Raw genomic sequence first — 18,755 nt, 5'->3', positions numbered from 1 at the left:
CAAAGGCTGTGAATACTGATGTACATGTGAGTTTCAGCTTTTTTATTTTTAATAAATCTGCAACAATTTCAAAAACTCTTTTTATTCACATTGTCATTATGGGGTATTGTGTGTAATATTTTGAGGGAATAAATGAGTTGAATCCATTTTGGAATAAGGCTGTAACATAAAAAAATGTGGAAAAAGTGAAGCGCTGTGAATACTTTCCGGATGCGCTGTAAGTCTTTATAGTCACATGATCCTTCAGAAAGAAAAAATAAATGCTGATTTGATGCATTTCTGATAAATATCAATGCTCAAAATAGCATCTGCCTGAATGTCAGTATTATTTGATTAATAAAATATTACTTTAATTAGAATATAAATCATTTGTAACAGCATAAATGTCTTATATCTGTCATTTTTGACATATTACAGTAATGCCTCATTTAAATATTCATGAATTAATTTATTTTAAAATATAGGGAATGCTATAGTTAGCAATGAACATCAAATTCCCTTCACATAAATATCAAATTCAGGTGGCATGATGGCTCAGTGGTTACCACTGCCACCTCACAGCAAGAAGGTTGCTGTTTCGAGTCTCGCCTAGGCCAATTTCTGTGTGGAGTTTGCATGTTCTCCCCGTGTTGGCGAGGGTTTCCTCCCAGTGCTCCGATTTCCCCCACAGTCTAAACACATGCGCTACAGGGGAATTGAAAACAGTGTGTGTGTGAATGAGTGTGTATGGATGTTTCCTAGTATTGGGTTGCAGCTGGAAGGGCATCCGCTGCCTAAAACATATGCTGGATAAGTTGACGGTTCACTCCGCTGTGGTGACCTCTGATGAATAAAGGGACTAAGCTGAAGGAAAAGGAACGAATGAATATCAAATTCAGCTCATATTGTCATGTATGCAGCTTGATCTCAACAATATGAACATTAAATCACAATTTGCATCATATATTAACAAAAGAGCAGTTGTGCGTTCAGCTGAAGATGTCAATGTGTACATCTTCACTAATGCTAGTTAAACCTGCATGCTTTAATCATACCAAAACTCCAATTCATTTTGTGCTTCTTATTTACCGTATATTTCATCCGGAAATACAATTAGAGTACAATTACTCATCTCTCAGCTTCAGCGAGCAAATTAGCGGCATAATGAGCTCTTGAGGGAGTCTTTAATTAGCGTTTCTTACATTCAAAAGAATGGCTGCCGGTCTAATAAACAAGGTTAAAGCGGGTTTCTAGTTAAGATTTCTTTCATGTCAGTGCGACATAAAGAAACAACGAAAGCAGACTAGATTTATGCGTCTGTCTTCAACAGAACAGCATTACTGGCCAGCTGCTAATCGCAACAAGCTGGTGTTTTAGCGCCTCATTACTGAGAAACCTGCAGCATTAAAACAGATGGTGGAGAGCCACGATCAACCCTCAAAGCGATTACATAAGAGCATCAATCTAAAAAATAAAACACAATACAACTGTTGCACTCATGCCTAACTAGTTAAAACTATGCTGGAGTAGTTCTGAGAGATAAACAAAACAAAACAAATACATGCATGTTTAGAGTAGTGTTCAAAAGTTTGGGGTCAGTAAGTAAGATTTTAAAAGAAAATAAAAGTTTTATCAAATTGATGGTTAAAGTGACAAAGGCAATTGTTATATTACTAAAGATTTCAAAGAAATGATGTCAAGCTAAAAACAACAACAACAAAAAACAACAACAAATGTATCAGATTCCACTGTTTTTATTTATTGTGCTGATAGGGTAAATTATTCGGAGACCTGGAAGGGACATGATGGTGGGGAAAAATGGGTGGGAAAAAAAAACAGTGACAGGAAAATTTTTGCGTTCCCTCGCAAAACTGTTTTTCCACATGCCCCAGTAAAAATGACCAGTGCCCCAGTGAATGCTTTGAGATATTATTTAATTTATATGCAAGTGTATTTATTAAGAGTGGTAATACCGGAGTAAAGACGATATTCTCTATGTGCAACTGAACCAACACTGGTGAAAGCAGTGTAGTTTAATCAAAAAGCAAACTGAGAATGTGCGCAGAAAAAAACATACACACGCACCTCACGCAACACTCCTGCTTAAAGCTGACATGCTCTGCTCCCGGTCCAGTTGTCCAACGCAGAAATCTAAGATAACACGCAATAGATAATTCTATAAAACATATATATTTTTTGTATTTTATTGAATTGTCTATAGACTTTCATTCTCATTATATATATATATATATATATATATATATATATATATATATATATATATATATATATATATATATATATATATATATGTATATGTATATATATATATGTATATGTATATGTATATATATATATATATATGTATGTATATATATATATATAATGAGAATGAAAGTCTATAGACAATTCAATAAAATACAAAAAATATATATGTTTTATAGAATTATCTATTGCGTGTTATCTTAGATTTCTTAGATTTATATATATATATATGTATGTATATATATATATATATGTATGTGTATATATATATATATATATATATATATATATATATATATATATATATATATATATATATATATATATATATATGTGTATATATATATATATATATATAATTATTATTATTTTTTTTTTTTTGGGAGGAGGATCTGTGCCCCAGTAGAGCTTTATTTCTAGCAATGCCCCTGATGTCATCCCTCGCGTTTTTGTTGGGATTCTCCCATAGATAATTTTACCATTCTATCCCGCTATCAGCCTATCATTAAATATTTTCCTATATTTGTCATATATTTTTAATCTTGAAAGCATGCTGAAATTAATAAAAACATGTCTGCATTTACTTTCTATCCATTAAAGCTGTGAGTCGATCGTTGCCCCTCATATGCAACCTCTGAATCAGCGAATGCATGTATAAGCGCCTTAGTGTTCCAGTGTGGTATTGCGTTTAACAGTTCAACGGCACAATCGTGTATATTAAAAAGAAGATAAAACACGAAGAGTCTAAAAACCCTTTTGTATTAGGAACTACTTTCTTCCGCCATTCATTCACATCTGCAGCTGACGTCAAAACAGCAGAAACCGCTACTCATTCACCAACGTCATTCTAGAGCTAGTGTTTGAATGATTCTCTAGCGTAATGTATAAAGTTCAATTCACCTTTATTTGTATAGCTCTTTTACAATATAGAATGTGTCAAAGCAGCTTCACAGAAAAGATTGTAGTAGATTGGAACAGTGTAGTTCAGTTTGTAGTGTTTAAGTTCAGTTCAGTTGAGCTCAGTTCAGTGTGGTTTAATAATCACTACTGAGAGTCCAAACACTGAAGAGCAAATCCAACGATGCGCAGCTCGACAGATCCCGAACCATGCAAGCCAGTGGCGACAGCGGAGAGGGAAAAAAACTTCACTAATGGCGAAAGTGAAGAAAAAAAACCTTGAGAGAAACCAGGCTCAGTTGGGCACGACCATTTTAATTTCTCCGCTGGCCAAACGTCTTGTGCAGAGCTGCAGTCTCAGCGGCGGAGGCTGGAAGCTGCCCTCAGCGCAGACTCGTCTGTCCCTGGAGCGTCACAGGAATCAGTCTCATGTTCTCCACTCCTCCATGACCACCACAGTAGCTGCTCAGGATACGGCCTGGTCCAGGTTATGGAAACCTTGGGATCATCTCGTCGTTGGTCTTGGATCAAATCAGTGACTCTGCATAGTCTGAGGGCCTTGAAAAGAGTATCCCCAGGTGGAAATGGAGAATAAAGAAAATAATTAGCGTAGCTGATGTTCACAGTGTATATCAACAAGATGCAGAAACCTGTGTGGAAACCCACTAAGTGGTGCACTGAGTGTATGCTTTACTGAACAGATAGGTCTTTAATCTAGTTTTGAATTGGGAGAGTGTGTCTGAGCCTCGGACGTTATCAGGAAGGCCATTCCAGAGTTTAGGAGCTATAAATGAGAAGGCTCGACCTCCTTTACTCGACTTTGCTATTCTAGGTACTACCAGAAGCCCTGAGTTTTGAGCTCTTAAAGAGTGAGTTGGATTGTAGTGAGACAGAAGGTTGGTTAGATAAACAAACAGGTAATTTTGCTGACATTTTAAGATTATAAGGCTGAACTTGACATGAAACGCCCTCCGTCTACTGAGATATCTTCTTACAATGTTGCAGTCTACAGTATTTCTCTGTTGCAATCGTGATATCACAATAATTAACCCTGATCACTATCAGACTGCTGTTGTGTTTGCGATAAGGAAAAATAAGGAGGTGGAGGGGGTGTGGTCTCTAAACACTGTTGAGAACCGGGATAGGAAAGTAACTGTATTAAAATATGCGCTGTCCTTATAAATAAACTGCATAGTTGCAATCTATACAAAGAGAGAGAGAGATCGACTTAGAATATCACATACAGGTTTAATAATGATTTGATCTGCTGTAGTTAGAAATCAAGCTGTTTTAATCTTCTAAGCAATGGCTTATTATGCTATGCGATCCTGGCGCCATCTTGTGGATAGATAACGTCAACCGTCTTTGGCTAATGGACGCCGACACGCTGTCTCTCGGAAATTATAAATACTTAGAAATAGGCTCTATCCTTATAAATAAACTGCATAGTTGAAATCTACACAACTACTAAAAAAGCCTCATCCAATAGCTGCAATATTTGTCTAACTGTAAAGTGTCCTCTTGTCGCTGTATGTGGGTGGAGTAATACAAAGGTGAAGGGTGGAGAGGCTGGACTAGTGCTGTTATTCCAGAATATCTCACGGCTATCAGCCAATCAGATTCAAGAACCAGACAGAACTGTTGTATATAATATAATATAATATAATATAATATAATATAATATAATATAATGTGGAGTTTGCATGTCTTCCCTACGTTCGCGTGGGTTTCCTCCTCCGGTTTCCCTCACCGTCCAAAGACACATGGTACAGGTGAGTTGGTTAGGCTAAATTATCCGTAGTGTATGTGTGTGTGAATAAGTGTGTATGTGTTTCCCAGTGATGGGTTGCAGGTCAATATTATTATCCTCAGGGTTGCAGCTGGAAGGGCATCCGCTGCATAAAACAAATGCTGGATAAGTTGGCGGTTCATTCCGCTGTGGCGATCCCGGATTAATAAAGGGACTAAGCCGAGAAGAAAATGAATGAATAATATAACATAATAGAAGCGGCGCAGGGGTTAGCACGATTGCTTCACAGCAAGAAGGTTGCTGGTTCGAGTCCAGTTGGCAATTCTGTGTGGAGTTTGCATGTTCTCTCTGTGTTGGTGTGGGTTTCCTCTGGGTGCTTTGGTTTCCCCCACAGTCCAAACACATGCGCTATAGGGGAATTGATTATCTAAATTGACCGTTGTGTGTGAGTGTGAATGAGAGTGTATGGGTGTTTTGCAATACTGAGGGGCGGCTGGAAGGGCGTTCATTGTGTAAAACATATGCTGGAATAGTTATCGGTTCATTCCGCTGTGGTGACCTGATAAATCAGAAACTAAGCTGAGGGAAAATGAATGTATTAATAAACAATTATTTGAATATTTGGAATCTGAGTGTACAAAAGAAAATCTAAATATTAAGAAAATTGCCTTTAAAGTTGTCCAGTTAAGTTCTTAGTAATTCATATTACTAATAAACAAAGTTTTGATAGATTTACATAAGGAAATGTAATAAATGTCTTCATGAAACATGATCTTTACTTAATATTGTAATTATTTTAAGCATAAAATCCTTTATATTTTGGCTCATACAATTTATTTTTATACCTGTGCCACACAAGACTGATATTGTGGACTCAAATGTATCAATTAATAATTATTTAATTAATGATTCATATTTAAATCATTATTAAGTGAAATTAAATATGCATTTGTAAAAAGGCTTTACTTTCTCAGTCGAGGAGCTGAGTTGGTTTCAGTTCATGGAGAGGCTGCGGCTGCCGGCTACATTAATGTAGTCATGGTAACAGTCTCACACTGCACTTTCAGTCCCATAGAAAGCAGAGCGTAGAGGAGCTGAAGGAGCATAGGAAGGCCTGAAGAAACGCTAAAGAAATTCATATGTGTATTGTTATTTAAACACTTTGAAATGTCAGTAAGCGGACTAAGCTGATAGACCATTTAAGGGATGTAAACAATAACAATGGTCCTAATGCATTTCATGTTTTCCATCTTTAATCTCCAAAGCTTTTCGATTAACCAAAAAGGTTCACATATTGATAAATAAGGTCATGATAGCTGTTTTAACTTTAAGATATGATTGAATTGCCTCTTGAAACGGTTATAGTTTAACACGGGTGTAGATTTAGGGTGGACGGAGGGGACGCGTCCCCACCAATATCTGCCAACTGTTAAAATGTCCCCATCAAAGATTTAATTCACTTTAAAAAAATCGCGCTGTTAATATTAAACTAGACATGCAGAAAGGGTTAAATCCCGTTCTCTCCTCAGGTCACACTGCCCACAAACACATATGATCATTGTGATTGGCTGTGTTTATTTTTTTCCCCAATTCTTGTTTAACGGAGAGAAGATTTTTATCAACACATTTCTAAACATAATAGTTTTAATAACTCATTTCTAATAACTGATTTATTTTATCTTTGTCATGATGACAGTAAATAATATTAGACTAGATATTTTTCAAGACACTTCTATACAGCTTAAAGTGACATTTAAAGGCTTAACTAGGTTAATTAGGTTAACTAGGCAGGTTAGGGTAATTAAGCAAGTTACTGTATAATGATGGTTTGTTCTGTAGACCAGTGTTTCCCAACCCTGTTCCTGGAGGCACACTAACAGAACATATTTTGGATGTCTCTCTTATCTCACCCATTCACTTCAGGTTTTGGAGTCTCTTCTAATCTTCTGGTGAGTTGATTCAGGTGTGTTGGATTAGGGAGAGCTTAAAAATGTGTACTGTTGGTGTGCCTTCAGGAACAGGGTTGGGAAACACTGCTGTAGACTATCAGAAAACAGTAGGTTAAAGGGGATAATAATATTGACCTTAAAAAAATAAAAAACTGCTTTTATTCTAGCTGAAATAAAACAAATAAGACTTTGTCCTGAAGAAAAATTATTATCAGACATACTGTGAAAATTTCTTTGCTCTGTTAAACATCATTTGGGAAATATTTAAGAAAGACAACAAAATTCAAAGGGAGACGAATAATTCTGTGTATATGTATGTATGTGTGTGTGTATATGTATATGTATATATATATATATATATATATATATATATATATATATATATATATATTTTGTATTGACCCGTCCCCACCAATGTCAAGTGCAAACCTACGCCCTTGGTTCAACAACAAGCAGGAAATGTTCATGGCCATTTGACATGACCACATAGAAATGGTCTATAGCACATTTGTTATTATCTTCAGAAAATTTTAAAGACAGTGAGACTTGAAAGTTGTCATCTTGTTTGTGCTGCATAGCTGAGTGATACTCTATTTATATATATATTTATATATATATATATATATATAAAGAAACAATAAACATAAACAATAATCATTGCCAATAATCATTTCAAGACAAACCTGTTGTGACTGAGATTATTGGTGGATAAATGATTGTAAGTTTTTTTTAAAGGGGTGGTCCACAGTGTGTTTTTAAGGCTTGGTTGTGTGGTTCTAAAACTTGTAAAAGACCACGTTATTTTTTCATATATTTTACATTGGTTTTATACAGCTACGCCCTCAAGAGGCTCTGATTGGTCCGCTAATATAATGTGCTGTGATTCGCGGATTGGCTCCATGTCACTCCCCTACAAGTGCATGCTTTTTTCAGTGTGTAAACAGTCCAATCATAGCAGCTGTTAGCTCCTTTAGCTGCCTGAATCAGAAATGAAGAGCACACAGCTCACGCCTGCTCTCTAATATAAAATCTGACAAGTGTCTTTCACATATATTCAGGTTATACGCATGTGTAAGTAGTATGAAACGTTCACATATCTTAGCTAGTTGGTTATTTGAGACGGAAAGCACGAGCTGCTGAAGATTGTGGCTGTTTACAGGGGTTTGATGGATAAATATGAATTTGTAGCTAAATTGTTAGCGGTGCCAAACAGCATTTCCTATTGTTTACATCCTTGTTTACGTCCTCGCTACAACATACTGTTAATGCTAGAAACTGTGCCTGTAGTTGATCAATTTTAACAAGTAAAATACTTACAGGTTGTGGCTCACACTCCACAGCGTCGTCTGTTGGAGGAGTTTTAGCCGAATCCAGCACTGAACTGGGAGAGATTCTGAAGGTTCTCCCTTGTCAAATGCTAGAGTCATATCTCTTTTTATAATTATCTGCTACATAATTAACATTCAATTGTAAGCACTTCTCTTCTTATGTTGTGTCCTTTGGAAGCTCAAATACAGAAACAGAAGAAGCTGCAAATAGCAGCGATTGGACGGCATTTTAGCTTTCTCTGCTGTAACATTACAGCGCCTCTTACCACGCCCCTTCGTTGTGCAGGGTGTGTGTGCGAGGTGAATTCACATAACCTGAAGCCCTTGTGATCTCACAAGACCGGATGCTAATAGACCGTTTTGCTAAGCTAACTCTGCAAAAGCCAAAGTCTCCCCTTTGAGCTTATTACATTCAGAGATGTTGTTTATGTTACATTTGAATGGGCGTGGCTAAATATATGTTTTTGCTAACTGCGACTCTCTGATTGGTGGAATTTGCTAGCATCATGGATAATGTCAATCAAGTCTCCCACCCTCTCAAAATACTGAGATATTTGCGCGAATGTATGTGTATACAGTCACCGGCCACTTAATTAGGTACACCTGTCCAACTGTTCATTAACTCAAATTTCTAATAAGCGCAATCACATGGCAGCTACTGAATGCATTTAGGCATGTAGATATGATCAAGACGATCTGCAGCAGTTCAAACTGAACATCAGAATGGGGAAGAAAGGTGATTTATGTGACTTTGAACATGGTATGTTTCTTGGTGCCAGACGGGCTGGTCTGAGTATTTCAGAAACTGCTGATCTACTGGGATTTTCACGCACAACCATCTCTAGGGTTTACAGAGAATGGTCCGAAAAAGAGGAAATATCCAGTGAGCGGCAGTTCTGTGGGCACAAATGCCTTGTTAATGCCAGAGGTCAGAGGAGAATGGTTAGACTGGTTCCAGCTGATAGAAAGGCAACAGTAACTCAAATAACCACTTGTTACAACTGAGGTCTGCAGAAGAGCATCTCTGAACACACAACACATCTAGCCTTGAGCCGGATGAGCTACAGCAGCAAAAGACCACACCGGGTGCCACTCCTGTCAGCTAAGAACAGGAAACTGAGGCTACAATTCACACAGGCTCACCAAAACTGGACAATAGAAGATTGGAGAAACGTTGCCTGGTCTGATGAGTCTCCATTTCTGCTGCCACATTCAAGACATCAAGAATGTCATGAAAGCATGGATCCATCCTGCCTTGTATCAACGGTTCAGGCTGGTGGTGGTGGTGTAACAGTGTGTGGGATATTTTCTTGGCACACTTTGGGCCCATTAGTACCAACTGAGCATTGTGTCAACACCACAGCCTACCTGAGTGTTGTTGCTGACCATGTCCATCCCTTTATGACCACCGTGTACTCATCTTCTGATGGCTACTTCCAGCAGGATAACACACCATGTCACAAAGCGTGAATCATCTCAGACTGGTTTCTTGAACATGATAGTGAGTTCACTGTACTCAAATGGCCTCCACAGTCACCATATCTCAATCCAATAGAGCACCTTTGGGATGTGGAGGAACGGGAGATTCGTATCATGGATGTGCAGCCGACAAATCTGCTGCAACTGTGTGATGCCATCATGTCAATATGGAGCAAAATCTCTGAGGAATATTTCCAGTACCTTGTTGAATCTATGAGGATTAAGGCAAAAGGGGGTCCAACCTGGTACTAGTAAGGTGTACCTAATAAAGTGGCCGGTGAGTGTATATGTGTGTGCATTTCAACAGACAGTTGAATAATATGCATATCAGCTGCTTTAGATGAACAGTTTTACATTGTTGCATCAGTTTTAATTTGACTGTGTTATTTGCATTTGTTTATTTGCATTCTGGGATTGTAGTTTTTTCTCAAGACTGTTAAGTCTTGTTGCTCAAGGCTTTTTTTTTGCCTTTTCAGGTGTAGTTTAATACCCAGTCTGCTTTGTTGCTTTAGGACAGCGATCATCAGATGAATGTGTGGTCCATTGAGCTGACAGTATCTGACACTCCATGACATTCAGGAACAAACACAGCTGTCAGTGAGACGTATTCATTGCAGCCTGTCACTCTGATAGAGACCAACACACTGACATCTCTCTCTCTCTCTCTCTCTCTCTCTCTCGACACAGAGGAATGATGATGAGGCCATCGTGGACAGAGGAGGAACTCGCTCCATGCTTAAAGCTGGATTTGAGAAGGAGGAGCTAGAAGGTACACACACACACACACACGCACGCACGCACGCACGCACGCACAAAATAATTATAAGCTGTGTCTGAGAGCAAAACGATGCTCAGAGAGCATTATGTTGGTTTGAGAAAGGAGTCTGTGGGTGGCTGACATTGGATGTGTGTGTGTGTCCTGGGTTCTGTGCTGTATTTCTGCTGTGTGTGTGCCTCTGAATGACATGAACAGACAGCAATGGTGGGCTGAAGGAGGGCTGGTGTTTGTGTGTGTTTCACAGGGGAAGAAGAGCAGCTCCTGAAGCATCTTTTCTTAGGATCACACATGACGTCAGCTGCTCTTCTGCTCCTCTTTGTGCTATTTTTACACCCTAGTGTGTGTGTGTGTGTGTGTGTGTGTGACAGAGAATAATTACAGTATTGCAGTTATAATAATAAATGGGTCATCAGGTCTTTTATTTTCATATAAATAGCTGCTCCATTTCCTACACACCCTCGAAATAAGCATGTGCATTTATTTTTGTCCCAGGTTTATATACAGTCATTATAAATATGCATTTACAATTTTTATTGTTGAACTACAAAGACCAGGGGTGACCAACCCTGCTCCTGGAGATCTACCGTCCTGCAGATTTCAGTTGCAACCCATATCAAACACACCTGCCTGTAATTATCAAGTGCTGTTCACGTCTTGATTAATTGGTTCAAGTGTGCTCGATCAGGGTTGGAATTGGAAAAACTCAGCAGCAAGGTAGATCTTCAGAAACAGGGATGAGCACCCCAGGCATAGACCTTAGACCTTAACATACAGCTCATACGTGTGTGTCTGTGTGTGTGTGTGTGTGTGTGTGTGTGTGTGTGTGTGTGTGTGTGTGTGTGTGTATGTAAGCTGTATACTGTATTGAAATATTTATGCATTTGACAGATTTTTCCAAAAGAACTTGCATTTCACTGAAGGTTTACATTCATACATGTCAAGGGCTAATAATAATAATAATAATAATAATAATAATAATAATAATAATAATAATTGATACATTTATTTATGAAGTAATAAATCATTTAATAAATAATAATAATAATAATTATTATTATTATTATAATAAATACATTTATTTATTTATCAAGTAATAAATAATTAAAAAAAATAATAATAAATAAAGAAAAAAATGCATTTATGAAGTAATACATTATTAAATAAATATTAATAATAATAAATAAATGCATTTATTTATGAAGTAATAAATTATTTAATACATAATAATAATAATAATAATAATAATAATAATAATAATAATAATAATAATAATACTAATACTAATACTAAATAAATACATTTATTTATGAAGTAATAAATAACTTAATAAATAATAATAATAATAATAATAATAATAATAATAATAATAATAATAATAAAGGAAAAAAATGCATTTATGGAGTGATACATTATTAAATAAATATTAATAATAATAAGAAATTTATTTATGAAGTAATGAATCATTAAATAAATAATAATAACAATAACAATAATAATAATAATAATAATAATAATAATAATAATAATAATAATAATAATAATAATAATAATAATAATAAAATGCATTTATTTATGAAGTAATATATTATTTAATAAATATTAATATTAATAATAATAATAATAATAATAATAATAAACAATTAAATACATTTATTTCTGAAGTAATTATTTAATAAATAATAATAATGTTAATAATAATAATAATAATAATAATAATAATAATAATAATAATAATAATAATAATAATAATAATAAATACATTTATTTAGGAATTAATAAATCATTTAATAAATAATAATAATTATAATAGTAATAATGACAATAATAATAGTAATAGTGAATACATACATTTATTTATGAAGTAATAAATTGTTTAATAAATAATAATAATATTAATAAATTGATAAATTCCCCTATAGCGCATGTGTTTGGACTGTGGGGGAAACCGGAGCACCCGGAGGAAACCCACGTCAACACGGGGAGAACATGCAAACTCCACACAGAAATGCCAACTGACCCAGCCGAGGCTCAAAGCCCAGCCAGTGACCTTCTTGCTGTGAGGTGACAGTGCTAACCATTGAGCCACCGTGCTGCCCTTATTATTATTATTATTATTATTATTATTATTATTATTATTATTATTATTATTATTATTATTATTATTATTATTATTATTATTATTATTATCATTATCATGCGCTATAAGTGAATTCGGTGATCTAAATTGACCTGTAGTGTATGAGTGTGTGTGAATGTGAGAGTGTTTGGGTGTTTCTCAGTACTGAGTTGCAGCTGGAAGGGCGTACGCTGCGTTAAACATATGCTGGATAAGTTGGCAGTTCATTCCGCTGTGGCAACCCCTGATAAATTAAGGGACTAAGCCGAAGTAAAGAGGATAAATGAATAAAATTGACCTGTACTGTATGAGTGTGTGTGAATGTGAGAGTGTTTGGGTGTTTCCCAGTACTAGGTTGCGGCTGGAAGGGCATCCGCTGCGCCAGAATAGTTGCTGGTTCATTCTGCTGTGGTGACCCCTGATAAATAAGCGACTCAACCGAAGGAAAATGAATGAATGAATATTGGGCCTCATATTGCTTATGTTTTGGCTTTACAGTGGTTTTTAAAGTGTAAAATCTCCCGTATGCTGTGTCGTGACAGTGGTTGAGCTCAAATATTCTCCGTTATCCTGCATTCCCCTGAATAGACAGACTGGCATTGTGTGGATATGTGGAGTTTCGTGCTATAATAAGCCATCTGTTGAGATATATTGAAAATATAAGCTGGATTGAAAGTAATGCTTGTGACAGCATAAACAAAACTTTCTCTGGCTTGTTAATATCTGCAGTTTCAGATATTAAAGTAATGTTATCTCTTCATATTCAGATTTATAAGCCAGTGGACTTAATGGTGCATGAGCAAAAACATATTTACTGCTCATATTCACTGGTATTCTGTAGTTTACTCAATCTAGTAATGCCAGTAACAGATTGTGGCACAAATTTAATAAAGCAGGGACATAACGGACATTTTAAACATAGGGGGGACGGCTGTATGAGATCATACGTTATACGAGATCATACATATAATTATTGTAGTTATTAATCACCTGTTTCTAAATGGTCTGTCTCTTAAAGTGAGGGGGACGTTTTCTTTACTTTAATAAAAAGTAGATTTTTATTTTGGATTAATTTTTTTACACTGAAAACAAAGTATTAGACCAGGGATCACCAAACTTGTTCCTGGAGGTCCGGTGTCTTGCAGATTTTAGCCCCAACCCTAATCAAACACACCTGAACAAGCTAATCAAGGTCTTACTAGGTACATGTATACTTGAAACACCCAGGCAGGCGTGTTGAGGCAAGTTGAAGCTAAACCCTGCAGGGCACCGGACCTCCAGGAGCAAGATTGGCGACCCCTGTTTTTTATGTAAAAAAATTATATATATATATATATATATATATATATATATACCCTATTTACTGTTTTCAACTAATTTCTAAACATAATAGCTTTAATAACTCATCTCTAATAACTGATTTAGTTTATCTTTGCCATGATGACAGTAAATAATATTGGACTAGATATTTTTCAAGACACTTCTATACAGCTTAAAGTGACATTTAAAGGCTTAACTAGGTTAATTAGGTTAACTAGGCAGGTTAGGGTAATTAGGCAAGTTATTGTATAACGATGATTTGTTCTGTAGACTAGCAAAAAAAATATAGCTAACATGGCTAATCATTTCGATCTTAAAATGGTTCATAAAAAATTAAAAACTGCATTTATTCTAGCCGAAATAAAACAAATAAGACTTTCTCCAGAAGAAAAAATATTATCAGACATACTGTGAAAATTTCCTTGCTCTGTTAAACATCATTTGGGAAATATTAAAATTGAAAAAAAATTTAAAGGGGGGCTTATAATTCTGACTTTAACTGTGTGTGTGTGTGTATATATATATATATATATATAGCAATATTTTACTGCTAAATGTATAATATATTGAAACTTAAAAATGTATTTTAATAATAATCTAAATCTTTATTTTGCCAAATAAAAAAATCATTTATATTACATTCACCAAAAACAAATGACATATTTGCTGCTTATATTCACTGGTATTCTGTATTGTGCATTATAGATATGTTGGCTTTATGGGTACATATTTGATTTCAATTGTAAATGAACATTAAAGATAGATCTAAGTAAATAAATAAGGTTAAGTTTGCCAAAGCTGAAATAAAATTAAAGATATCATAGCTTCAAAATAAATATAAATAAAACTCTAAAAACACATAAAATGAGTCAAAATGAAACTGGAATCATGAACAATAAAAATAATAGCAATAATAATTCAAAAATTAATAAATATATTAACAATATGTAATATTCTATTATAAATTCATTATATTTGTATATGTTATACATTTACAGTGCCCTCCACAAATACTGCAGTTTTGGTAATATGATAAAAAATTGCCTTATTTTTCAAATTTTGATAATTTGCTGAAAATATTAACCAAAAAAGCTCTGCTCTGAGAGAATTAATCGAAGTGTTATGAATCAGCAATAAGAGGATGTTAGTCTGTCCGGTACAAAAGCAGTTCGGAGGACAGTTCAAGTGGCAAAAAAGATCTATAAAAGCCAACAATGACAAATCAACACAGATATTTTGAAAGGCTTTCAAGACTCTCATCTCAAAGCAGAGTCAAGCATCTTGTTATTTTGTTAGTTTTTTGAGTAAAAGTTCAAAGTTAAATAAAATAATATTTTTTTATAGACTTCTAAGGTGCCAGTACAGCATTAGAGAAGGGCAGTTTTTTAGATAAACTGTATTTTAGATAAAAATATTATTAAATACCAATGCTTTATACAGTAAATAATATCTAAAAATAACCCATATACCCATTTTTTGTTGCATGGGTGTTAGCTTAATACATATAAAATATATAACCATTTAATAGGCAAAATGCATTGTATTAGTCAAAATTATTGCCAGAAAATGCCAAAAATTACCAATCAAAACTGCCAAAGATTACCTTCAATGATGAGATTTTGTAAACGTCCTTTCAGAAATGTATCTAAACATCATTTTTGATTAGTAATGTGGAATTTGGACAACTTTAAATGTAATCTTCTCAGTATTTAGATTTTTTTTTTACAAATATTTCTCTATCCTAGCATGGATGGATGATAGATGATAGATGGATAGATAGACTGACAGACAGACAGACAGACAGACAGACAGACAGACAGACAGACTGACTGACTGACTGACTGGAAGGATGGAGGACGGACAGACAATGAATGGATGGATGGACAGTTGAATGGATGAACAGATGGATGTATGGATGAAGGGAGGGAGGGATGGACGGATAGATGGATAGATGAACAGATGGATGGACGGATGTTTGGATGGACGGACCAAATGGATGGACAATGAATGAATGGATGGATGGATGGATAGATGGATGGATGAACAGATGGAAGGATAGACGATAGATGGATGGATGAACAGATGGATGGAAGGATGGACAAATGGACTAACGGATGGATAGATAAATGGATGGATGGATGGCTGAACGGATAGATAGATAGATAGATAGATAGATAGATAGATAGATAGATAGATAGATAGATAGATAGATAGATAGATAGATAGATAGATAGATAGATAGATAGATAGATAGATAGATAGATAGATGCATAGATGGATGGATGGATGGATGGACAAAATGGATGTATAGTAGTAAAAAGGATAGATGGATGGATAGAAAGATGAACATACGGATAGATGAACAGATGGATGGACGATAGATGGATGGATGGATGCATGGACAAAATTGATGGACGATGGATGGATAGATTGGAAGGATGGACAAAATAGATGGATGGATGGACGGACGGACAAAATAAATATACTGATGGACGGACAAAATGGATGGATGATAGATGGATGGACGGATGGATGGTTAAACAGATGTACTGGATGAATGGATGAACAGATAGATAGATAAACAAAATAGATGGCATATAGATAAATAGATGGATAGATGGATGAATGGATGGATGGACAGAATGGATGGCCACATTTTTTCTGTATCCTAGCAAACCATTCATCAATGGAAAGCTTACTGTATTTATTCCATTTTAAGATGATGTATATGTCTTAATTTCCAAAAATGGTTTCATGGTCTGCATATGGTGTCTTTGATGAAACACACCTCTGAGTCCTGCATGTTTTTAAATGCCACGACTTTCAGCATTTGTAAACATAACGTGCCGGCCATATGAAATCCAAAGCTGTACAAATGGATCTATAATGGATCTATAAGTCCATGACATTGAGCCATTTTCCATCATAGGACAAGGCTTTCGGTGCTTTTCATAATGTTACATAATTCACAGACACCAACAGATGTAATTTAAGCCTTGTTTCATCCCGTCAGCACCTATTTAGAGGCATTTTTAACAGCCAGGAAGAGATAGATTTACTTTTGTAGGTTGGCGTTAGTCTATATATGCTATAAATGTCTGTGTGCGTGACGTGAGAGTATAAACATATGGACAGATGTTACATTTTCCCATTTCATAAGCCCAATTTTTGACCCTGTGTTGACCTCTGAATCATTCATATGAAATTAAAGAGAGCTGTTATTCATCTGGTTTAACACAGGGTGTGTATATGAATTAAAAAATAATGTCAATGTTATGATTTAATGTTTAAAAATGTTTGTTTACATGTTAACATTTCTTTCTGGTACTGGAATCTGATTGGCTGACAGCTCTTTCATGTTCGAGTAATAGTAGCACCGTTCCAGCATCTTCCCATATGAAAAAACTATTGTCAAAAATTGCTGGAAAATTTACAGTGTTAGAGGTGTGAATCTACACTGGTCTCACGGTTCAGGTTAAGATTATCATGCCATCGATTCGGTTCAATTCGATATCTCGGTGCATCACGGTGCATTGACGATGCTTTCCATACAGAGTTTTATATTTTCACAGCAATTCTTGTATTAAAATGTATAAATATATTAATATATTATTTGTAATACAATTGTGTCCTTTAATACAAACAGTCAGATATATAAACTGTACCTTTAAACAACACGAGCATTCATAGCAAATAAACAGATAAAAATATCCCGCTCGCTTTCTGAGCCTTGTCTAGCAAGTTCTATCTTACACCCTTTTGATTGGTCACGCGCTCAACAGAAAGGGCTGCGATTGGCTCTTACGTGCTGGCGCTCTTCACAGATGAGTGACTGATAAATGGCAGCGGCGATCACAGCTGATCCATGATAGACATGGTGGAGAAAACTTTGCAGACACGCGCTTGTGCCTGTATCCAGAAGTATCGCTGTAACAGCCGAGAGGAGAGGAAAAGTCACGCCAGCAGGTCAAATGGGCCACAGTGAGTGAGAGAGAAATAGAGTTTACTTTCAATCTGTCAATGGCAGTGAAATAGGGGCTTCTGCTGTAAGTGTCAGTGAAAGACTGTCTAGCAAACACACACGTATTGTGTGTGCACAGTTTCTGCGTTTTTTAAGTAGTTGGAGCGTTTTAAATACTCACGCTCACCTCCCTTAGCTTACTGTGGCGACATAGCACATATGAGATAAATGACGTCAGTACATAATAACCGGTTATGATTATTACTGAACCGATACCGAATTGTCTGGGTCTGCATTGTGGTGCACCGAAGAAACAATTAATTTTGACACCCCTAATGACTGGCAATTTTCGTTGACAGTAATACTGTAAATTTTACAAGTGCTCTGTAAATTAAGAATTGCTTATTCTGTTTATAGATAGATAGATATTTAGATTTTAGATTTTTTTTTTTACAAATACTTCTCTATCCTAGCATGGATGGACAATAGATGGATGGAGGAATGGATAGATAGATAGATAGATAGATAGATAGATAGATAGATAGACAGACAGACAGACAGACAGACAGACAGACAGACAGACTGGAAGGATGGAGGACGGACAGAAAAAATGAATGGATGGATGGACAGATGGATGGATGAACAAATGGATGTATGGATGAAGGGAGGGAGGGATGGATGGATGGATGAACAGATGAATGGACGGATGGATGGATGGACGATAGATAGGGGACAGATGGATGAATGAACAGATGGATGGATGGATCAAGGTAGGGATGGATGGTTAAATGAATGGATGGATGGATGGATAAATGGATGGATGAACAGATGGACAGATAGATGGATGGATGAACAGATGGAAGGATGGACAAATGGATGGATGGATGGATGGATGGATGGCTGAATGGATGGATGGATGGACGGACGCATAGA

General features: G+C 35.7%; 1 protein-coding gene across 2 annotated transcripts in view; it reads left to right on the top strand.

Annotated features, from left to right (window-relative positions):
• Nucleotides 1–18,755, top strand: part of slc4a10b (solute carrier family 4 member 10b) — a 164,788-nt gene that overhangs the window by 44,296 nt on the left and 101,737 nt on the right. For both annotated transcript variants that reach the window (XM_056465939.1, XM_056465938.1), the window contains exon 3: nt 10,335–10,416. In XM_056465939.1, the coding sequence (XP_056321914.1) occupies nt 10,335–10,416 (82 nt within the window). The remainder of the gene's footprint in view (nt 1–10,334; nt 10,417–18,755) is intronic.

The sequence above is a fragment of the Danio aesculapii genome, chromosome 9, assembly GCF_903798145.1.
Source record: "Danio aesculapii chromosome 9, fDanAes4.1, whole genome shotgun sequence".
In the NCBI taxonomy this organism is placed as follows: domain Eukaryota; kingdom Metazoa; phylum Chordata; class Actinopteri; order Cypriniformes; family Danionidae; genus Danio; species Danio aesculapii.
The sequence above is the reverse complement of the archived record's forward strand: the minus strand, read 5'-3'. Positions and strand labels throughout refer to the sequence as shown.